The 9,191-nt window shown below is 56.8% G+C and overlaps 1 protein-coding gene across 2 annotated transcripts in view; it reads right to left on the bottom strand.

Annotated features, from left to right (window-relative positions):
- Nucleotides 1-9,191, bottom strand: part of SPTB (spectrin beta, erythrocytic) — an 85,058-nt gene that overhangs the window by 14,328 nt on the left and 61,539 nt on the right. For both annotated transcript variants that reach the window (XM_006142406.3, XM_027768249.1), the window contains 8 exons: nucleotides 8,182-8,386; nucleotides 7,559-7,933; nucleotides 5,743-5,987; nucleotides 4,017-4,155; nucleotides 3,466-3,550; nucleotides 2,226-2,422; nucleotides 1,880-1,929; nucleotides 1,182-1,257 (listed from right to left, as the gene is read on the bottom strand). In XM_006142406.3, the coding sequence (XP_006142468.1) occupies nucleotides 1,182-1,257; nucleotides 1,880-1,929; nucleotides 2,226-2,422; nucleotides 3,466-3,550; nucleotides 4,017-4,155; nucleotides 5,743-5,987; nucleotides 7,559-7,933; nucleotides 8,182-8,386 (1,372 nt within the window). The remainder of the gene's footprint in view (nucleotides 1-1,181; nucleotides 1,258-1,879; nucleotides 1,930-2,225; nucleotides 2,423-3,465; nucleotides 3,551-4,016; nucleotides 4,156-5,742; nucleotides 5,988-7,558; nucleotides 7,934-8,181; nucleotides 8,387-9,191) is intronic.

Genomic DNA, 9,191 nt, shown 5'->3' on the forward strand with positions numbered 1-9,191 from the left:
GCAGTGCCCTCTGCTGGGCATGCTAGGCTGGTGCAGCTCAGAGGGAAAGGGAAAGGTAGGAGTGGAGTGGGTGTGTGCATGTGCGCGCACGTGTGTGTGTGTGTGTGTGTGTAAGTGCTTGTGTCACCCTGAGGATGAAGAGGGCTGAAATCTGGCCCTGACAGGGATTTTTCTCTACATAGGAGGGCTCATTGTTCTGATTGGTTGGGGTACCAGAAATTTCAGTCTAGAATACCAGTCTTCCTGAAGGCAGGCTCACCCAGGCATCTAGAGAGGTGCAGCAGGTGAAGGCTCTGTTGCTCCCTTGATCCCCAGAGCTGCATGCTGCAGGGGTGCATGCCTTGGTGAAGCCATGCAAGCTGCATGCTGAATTCTTGCTTTCTCCTCAGTCGCTCCTGAGAGCATTTTCCCAAACGGGGTTACAGCCTCCTGGGTTCCCTGCACAGGCTCTGTGGCATCCTAAGGCGCTGCCCTAGGTCTCTGGTAGCTGGTCTGTCCTGGGCCCTCTCGCCCCTCCTCTCAGCTAGGCCTCTGGTCTCTTCCTTTTCTACAAGTTGGGGAGCAGGTGCCCTGGGGTTCTCCCTCCCTCCTGCAGGGCTCCTTTGAGTCTGTTCCTGCCTCAGAACCAGCTCCAGGCATCAGGCCATGTGGAAAAGGTAGGGGAGGAATCTGCTGGAAGGGTAGGTGTCCCCTCTTTACTGCCGAAAATGCCATGGCAGGACGGGACGGACAACTGGTAGGTGTCTGTGAATGTGTGTGTGTGTGTGAGTGCACGCGTGTGTAGGGTGAGGGTGCTATGTTGAAGATGGAATTAAAAGGAAACTGGGGAAAAAAGATGGCGTACAAAAACAATTTGCCTTTGTATAAAGTGTTTCCCTGATTTCGATGGTGACGTAGTTATATAATAAAATTTATTACGCTAGATAAAACCAAACTCATAGAGTCACGTGGGCTGGTGTGTCAGTTTCTTCCAGGTTGAAGGGAGTAGGGGGATTATGCTAAGTATTAAGAAAACCTGAGTAAAAACGTTGACAGATCTGGACCAGGCATCAGGAGGGCAGGGGCCGGGTGGGGCGGCGTGTGCCCCTCCTTGCCTTCCGCCCTGGCTGAGCCTAGTAGGGGTGAGCCGGTTCTGGCAGCAACGACTCCCAGGAACTAGACAAAAGGGACAGGAAACTGACCGGGGACGTTCTCTCGGTGGCTGCTCGATGCACTCGGGGAGCCTCCCCTGCTGTCTCGCCTTCCTCCTCTTGTGGCCTAAGGGAGACAGGACTGTTCAAAACCAAGCACCTGCCTCCACGTCTGGCTTCCCACCACACCCACAGGCAGCCTGCAGGGTGCCAGCAAGGAGCCGTGCAGAGGCTAAACTGGAGAATTAAGGCAAAGGCCTCAGAACGGACCAGGGGCAGCACAGTAGCGTGGTATACACCACAGTGCTGCGAGGCAGACCCCCTGGGAAGGTGCCAGCTCGCCTCCGGAGACCTCCCTGAGCATGCAGGGCACCTGTGTCCCTGGTCGAGACTGGGGGTAGATTGTGGCATCAAGACCCTGTCTCCTCACTCATGGAACAGGTAAGGTTAAGAGAGTAGACAGGTTCCACGTGAATGGCCTCTCAAGCCCTCGTTCAGGTGGTCCCCAGGGAGGGAGCCTTGACTCTGCAGCCCCACCACTCTCCACCACCTGCGCCTCCCTGCGCCAGGCCTTCAGGCTACCTGCACTCTGGGGAAACAAAAGTGGTTCTTCTGACAAGTGGTCCAGGTACGAGAGGTCGGTACACCTTGTTCGAATGTCAGGGCTCTGATGAAAGGACCCCCTCCTCTCTCCCAGCCATCCCCCATGGTGGAATGCTTGGGCTCCGGGACACACAGCTCCCACTCACCCAGGTTCTTCTGTGGGTCTCTCCGGGGTCTGGCGTTCTTTAAGCTCCAGCTAGGGGAGGGAAAGGCCGAGGGTCAGAGGAGCCACAGAGACAAGCCGTGTCCTCGGATGACCTCTCTCTAAACATGGCCCTTGCACCCCAATGCACACCGGTGTTTGTCCCTCCTGAGTTGCCCCCTTTTGTCTTCTGTGTTCAAAGGTCAGTGCTTTCCACTCCTGCATTATCTTCCCACTCTCCCCACGGGCCAAGCCTCTTCTACCAAGCGAGGCTCCTAGAACTCCCAGCTCAAGACCTGCCACCCAGGCACAGCTGCCCGCCGGTGCTCCCGGTGCTGTGCCCAGCTCACCGTGGTGGGCTTCTCCAGGGCAGCGAAGCGTTCCGCCCAGCTGGCTGTAGACTTCTCAAAGGCCTCGTGCCTCTTGATGAGCTTCTCCACGCTGTCCACGGTGTGTCCAAAGTCTCGGCTGGCCAGGTAGGGCTCCTGGGCGATTAGCCACGCTTCGGCCACAGAGGCATCCCTCGAGAACTGGCACACCTCCAGCACTGCCGAGAGAGCAAGCCGGAGACCGCCGCAGGCCCAGGGCCTGTTAGCACCAGTCCACTCCCACCGGGCTCCGCGGCCCGGCAGGCAGGCGGGCAGCAGGAGGCCGGCACTGGGCCACGACGGCCTGGTGCCCTGCCGTCTGAGGCCACTCCGCCCCACACCGGTCCTACTCAGCTCTGTCAATAGTTACACCTAAAACATGCTAATTCAAACAAGCTCTGTTTATTTGTTTGTGGGGTTTTTTTGTGTGTGTGTGTGTTTTTTTTTTGTTTGTTTGTTTGTTTTAGCTTTTTGCTATAGGGCATGTGCACTCCCCAGAAAGACAGAGAGAGATAAAGTGAGAAATCACCCCCCAGGGAGGATGGCCACTCCGCAATCCCTTCTCCTCCATTCTCCTCTCGGGATCTTGGGTACGCACGACACGTGCCCAGCGTGAGTTTAAGCCACCGGGTCCGGAACTTGAACCACGGTCGACTACGTGGGAGTCCAGAGACATAGCCATTACGCTAACTGCTGGTCCCACAACTGCTTTGAGACTGATGTAGTCTGGATGCCTGGTGTGGAGGAGTGTTCTGCCCTGAGCAGTCTCTCCCCAGCCCGTGGTTGTCTCACAGGCGAGGGGACAAGAGGCCCTTCCTGGCTCGCAGCTCCTGCCTGAGTGCTCGCTTGTCTCCACTTCTCGGCCTCAGCGGGAGGACAGAGCTCCTGCCGTGTCTGACACCTGTCAGAGCAAACACCTGGGATGCCAGAGTGCCTCGTCCTGACCGCTCCCAGGCCATCCTGCAGGGATGCTAGCCCAGCATAAGGTATGCGGGTAACTGGGGCCGGGGGTGTGCAGGGAGCAGGGTGTGCTGCTGTTGGAGGTGGGCTTCCAGCCCCAAGTCCACTCAGGACTTCTGCCTGGCCCCGAGGCCTTCGCCCAGAGCTTTGTGATGGGTGGTGATGGGGGGCTCTCTCTGGGCACTGGGAAAGGCCACACTGTGGCACTGCCTCCCTCCCGTTGCTCCAGCCCCAGCCACCCTGGCTCCCGGGCCACACTCACACATGCGGAGCCGCTCCCAGCGGGCCTCCCACTTCTCGTTCATCTCCTTCCTCCTGGACACCACCTGCCGCAGCTTCTCGCTGATCTGTAGAGAGGGAAGGGGGCTGGCTCAGGCTTTGCTGACCTTTTCTCCTGTCTGGGACAGTTGGATAGGTCTTGCAAAGAATGCCAGGCTGGGTCACATTGTCCTGGCTTCAAGTCTTAGCCCTGCTACCTGCCAGCTGTGCGGCCTTGGGTGAGTTACTTAACCTCTCTGAGGCACATCACTTCACTTATGAAACGGGGTCAACAGTCCACAGCGTGTGCCCATGTGGGTGTCAGGAAGACTGAGAGCTTGCCCTCTTTACTAAGAGCCTGCTCGGTAAGGCAGGGAACGGGCTTGGCATGGTCTAATTCCCAGGCCCACACACAGCCCTGGTGTTCCACCACTGAAAGACAGACAAGCCCCTCAGGAGACCACAGCCCCCTGCCCCGACAGGAGCTGCCTGGCCAGTGAGTGGGGGTGAGGCGCGAGGAGTGGGGAGCGAGCCTCCGCCCCGGGTCCTGCTCACCTCGTCTGAGGCCTGGTGCTGCCTCTGCAGCAGGGACTCGCCGAGCTCCAGGCAGGCACTGAAGTTCTTGCTCCGGGTTTCCATCTCCGCCTTGATGCCCTGGTGGTACTTCATGAGCAGTTCCACTGAGGAGACGTCCCTGGGGGCACGAGGCCAAGGGTGGGGAGGCAGTTTGGGCAGAAGGAAGCCCTGCGAGGCCCAACCAGAGGGGGCTGCCTCCTGCCTCTGAGAGTTGGACCTTTCGCACTCCTCTCTGGCTGGCCAGCAAGTCCTCTGCCAGCCGAGCCCTGCCCCGCAGGAACACGGATACCCTTAGTGTCTCCCACTGGTCAGTGGGCAGGGCCTGGGGGGTAGGGACCTCAAAGGAGCCTGGGAATGTGACTTGGCAAGACACGGCACAGATGACCCTTGAGCAGGCTATGTGAGACAGTCACCAAAGACCACATCTTTGTTTTTTTTTTTAGAGAGGTTTTTGCTATAGGACATGTGCGCTTGCCAGAAAGAGAGAGACAGAAAGCAAGAAATCACCCCCCAGGGGGATGGCCATGCCTCAATCCCTTCTCTTCCTTTCTCCTCTCGGGATCTTGGGCACGCACACACACGTGCCCAGCGTGAGTTAAGCCACCGGGTCCAGGACTAGAACCTTGATCAACTACATGGGAGTCCAGCGACATAGCCATTTACGCCAACCGCTGATCCTGGAAAGATCACATCTTATAGGGGTCCACTTACATGAAATGCCCAGAATACACAAATCTAGAGATGGGAAGCAGAGTAGTGACTGCAGGGGAGTGGGCTGTGACTGAAAATGGGGATAGGGCCTCTTTTTGGGGTCCTAAAGACCTTCTAAACTTAGGCTACGGTAATGGGTGTGTAACAGTGACCATACTGGGCCAGCCGGCAGTGTGGTATTTAAGGCAGCTGGATCCCATATGGCCATCTGCATGGTTGGAGTCCCGGACCCAGCAGCCTGAAAACCATGTCAGGTACGTGTGCATGTGTGCCCAAAATCCGGACAGGAGAGTGGAGGAGGAGGGGCTGCAGCATGACCATCCCCTGGATGTTGCTTTTTTCACTTTCTTTCTCTCTCTGTCTCTCTTTCTCTATTTAAAGCACTAGCCCCGTATAGCAAAACTAAAATAAAAATACTGAAAACCATTGGATGGCACACTTTAAATGTGTGAAGAATGTTTTGTAAATTATATCTCAATAAAGATGTTAAAGATAAAAGTATGTCCAGCCCATTGGTCAGGCACCCTGAGGGCAGAGGAATAGAGACAGGCCAGCCGTCATCACTAAAGTGGCACAAACCGGGTAGAGAGCTCTGCTCCCCGCTGGGGCCCTCCCTGCCATATGTCTGACCGTCCCCCCTGTGGATAATAGCTCCTTCTTGAGTCTTAGGGAATGGGTCCCGCTTCCTGGCTGCCAGGGACGACAGTCCATGTGTGAGTCACTCATTCCCACCGTCAGCCGTGGTCACTGCCCCACAGGAGAATCTGAATGACAGATGTTCTTCCCACTCTCAAGGACTCCCCTCACTCTGGAATGCTGGTTCTCCCAGTAGAGTGGGGCCACTCTACTTCTGTCTGGACCCAACGTCAGGCAGATCCTGGGGACACCTAGCAGGCCAGGACGGTCCCCCCAGGAAGGAGCCCCAGTACAGTGTCCTGGTCTGCCAGCCCCATGTGGCACTGAGCAGAGCTGCCTCGAGCATACCCCCCCTCACCTGGGCCTTTCCTGGGTCTCGATCTGCCGGATGATGCTTTCCATCCAGGAGAGGAGGTCACGGGCCATGCTGAAGAAGCGGAATTTGTCCGCCGTGTCCACCAGCTGGGTCCGGCGCCCAGCGCAGGCTTTGAGCAGTGCTTGCCACGCGGCAGACACCTCCTGCTCCTTGTTCTGGATGGCGTCGGCCTTCTCCCCAGCGTATGCTGTCTGCAGGCGGGTGGCCACGTCCTGGAACTGCTGCACCTGTGGTCAGGCAAAGCCAGACATTGTTCCCCAAGACAGGCGTCTCAGCTCTGGGGCCAGATGAGCGTCGGTCCCCTCCTGGCCTCCCTCGCCAAGGCACCGCTGAGAGCTGGTATCTTCAGTCTTCCACTCTATGGGTGCCGTAGCCGGCTTCCGGCGTTGGGACTGCTGTCCATCCCGAGTACCCCTGGGACATAAGGATGTGGGAGAGAGGGACTCGATGCTCTTCTATCTGCTCAGAAGTACAGTAAGAGGAGTAGGTACCAGACACCGTTCTAACTCTTTATGGACTCTCTTTATCTTTCCAGTACCCCATGTAAGAGGTATTTATTATCCCAGTTTTTTGTTTGTTCGTTTTTGCTATAGGGCACATGAGCTTACCAGAAACAGAGAGACAGAGTGGGAAAATGAGAACGCACCCCTCCCCCAGGGGGGATGGCCGTACCACAATTCCTTCTCCATTCTCCTCTTGCATACCCGTGTGCCCAGCATGTTTTCCAAGCTGCTGGGTCTGGGGCTTGAGCTATGCCACTGGCCATGACGAGAAAACCAAGGCACAGGGAGGCTCCGTAACTGGCCCAGTGTCTCTCACTCTAGCAAAGGGATCCAGGTGGGATTTGAAGCATGCCTTGGGTCCTTGCTCCTAACCGCTCCCCGTACTACCTCTCCAAGGAAGGGGTGCGCCTGGTCCCCTGACTGAGGGACGAGACCTCCTGAGAGCTCCGTGAAGCTACACCTGTTACAGGGACTCTGGCACCCCAAGCACAATAGTTGCGCACTAGCCCTACCTTGGGCTGGAGGACAAGTCCCTGAGAAGTCTCTCTCTAGATGACCCTGAGGCCCAACCTTACTTGGTGTGCTCTCCCTAGCATACTGGGCTGGCCGGGGCTGCACACCCAGCCCACCTCTCCCCACTACATGCGAGGCTGGGGAGCTCCTGGCAGCAGAGCCCCTAGTCTTTGCCCTTTCTATGACATTGAGCTCTGGGGAGCCCTACAGATTGGCAGAGGTACCTCATGGGACACCCCAGTGATGGGAAAGGGGATGCTAAACAGCAGATGTTGGGGTCCCCAAGGACTCAGGTGGAAAGGCTGAACTGACTAGTGGCTAAGCATGCGGGGTCTATAGCCAGACATCCAGGGCCTGAGTCCTGGCTCCACTGGCCATCTGCGTGTTCCAGGCAGCTTGATTACTCTACACCTCAGGTCCCTCACCTACACCATGAGGATAGCACGAGCAACCGCCTCAGAGCGTGGCTAAGAGGACCCAGCGGCTACGTGTACGGCTGAGAATGGTACCCGGTGCTAGAGAAGTGCTCTGGACGTGCTAGCTAATGATACTGAACGACTGAAAACTGCAGGTACTGTACGCATCGGCTTTTTGTGAGGATTCAGTTTAAAGAACTACTTCAGAAGCAAAAGAATATCTGAAAGCCACTGTTCCTTGTTCTGAGCTCTCCAAGGGGGCTCATTCCTAGTGCCCATTCTAGAAGTTTCCCCTCTGGGAAATAGGTGGGGCCAGGGGAAAGCTGGTCCTGGGGAATTCGTGGAGGGCACAAGGGGCAGAGGCACCTGCACGCCCAGTAGGTGGAGCTCCCGCTCGAAGGCCGTGTGCACCCGGTGGAAGGACTCGGCTGTGCTGGCGTCTGGCCCCACGTCCTCGGGCAGCTCACGGTGCTTCTCGTCGATGAGGCCCAGGATCTCGGTGCCCGTGTAGAAGTAGCGGTGCAGGTCATAGGAGGCAGCCAGCAGCTGCATGCGTGTGTCAATGAGCTCCAGCAGGTCTGCCCACATCTCATTCAGCCCGTCTTTCCACTCAGCGATGGTGGCCGCCTCACCGTGGCCAGCGTCGATGAGCTGCTCAATGATGGCGTTCACGTTGTCCACCCGCTCCTGCCCGATTGCCCCAGTCTCCCGGGCAAAGTCCCGGAACTTGTCCCTGAGCAGCTGGACAAGGGGCAGATAGAAATGTGGTTATCAGGGCACAGGCCTAGTCAAAGTCAAGTCGGCTGCAAATTCTCCCACCTGGAGCTGAGCTTTCTACACCCTCCCGGGGCAGACTTGAGCCTGCTGGTCACACCCATGCTGGTGTGACTGCATCTCTGTGCAACGCCCTGTGAGTGGCAGAGGTGGTGTGTCCACTGTCAGAGAAAGACAAAGCGGCAGCTTTCCTTTTATTATGAATGCCTACTCACAGTAACGTGGTCGAAGTCTTGCCCCATTTCTGGGGAAGAGGCTACCAGCTCCTTTTCAGCAATCCACTGCTCCAGGTCGTCGGCCTCCCTCTTCAGCTGGAACAGGTGGTACATGTTCTCCAGCTTCCGCTTGCGCTCTTCAGCCATGTCCTTGAGCCCCGCATACTGCTTGTCCACCTGGCCCTGAAGTCTGATGATCTGTTCCCTGGAATTCAAACCAAGAAAGCCGTCAAGGTCAGCAACTGACAGCCCAGAGCAGCCGGCTTGGAAGAAACGACCTCCTCCTCCCCAGCTCCCCGGCCAGGATCAGAGGGGATGCGAAGCTTAGCGAATGACAGTGGCACTTCCTTCCCGGGCAAGAGTAGGAGAGAAGAGCAGCCATCCCTTAGACCACAGTGCCTCAGGGTATGACTGAACCAGGCCTGGAGTTCTGTCCTGGAGAGGTGCCTCCCACCAGGCCCCTCATGCCGGGAAGTTCGTGCACATGGTGCACTTCTCTGCTGCTCTTCCACGGAAGCTCTGTAGCAGCTGCTCCCAGGGAGTGACAGGCAACACCAGGGCTCAGTCCTTGGGGCTGCTGGGAGGCGTTGGGGTGGCTGCTGAGAACCTGCAGCAGGGGATACCCTAAAGGCGGCTAAGGACAGGGCCGCAGCTGGGGGCAGCCTGAGGTGTGTGGCCCAGGGGACTGCACTTTATGCAGAATCCGCATGGCTCAATGGTTCAGAGGACTGTGGGTTTTCTACCCCCACTCCCATACAATGAAATGTACTGAGACACTGTGAGGTCCTAAGTACCTTCTGAACCATAAACAGAAAAGCAAATTAAAAAAAAAAAAAAAGAAAAGTTAGACCAAAGTGTCTCTTAAGATATTTGAACTCCTTGCAAAATTGGAGCTCTCAGTTCACCAGAAGGGTCGTTTAGCTATTCTTCTCTCTGATCTTTTTGCAAAGCAGGCCTTAGTTGACCTAGTTTGAAGTTACTCATGCAAAACCAAAGCATAAAATGGAATG

This window comes from Tupaia chinensis, unplaced genomic scaffold (assembly GCF_000334495.1).
Source record: "Tupaia chinensis unplaced genomic scaffold, TupChi_1.0 Scaffold000075_1, whole genome shotgun sequence".
Classification (NCBI taxonomy): domain Eukaryota; kingdom Metazoa; phylum Chordata; class Mammalia; order Scandentia; family Tupaiidae; genus Tupaia; species Tupaia belangeri.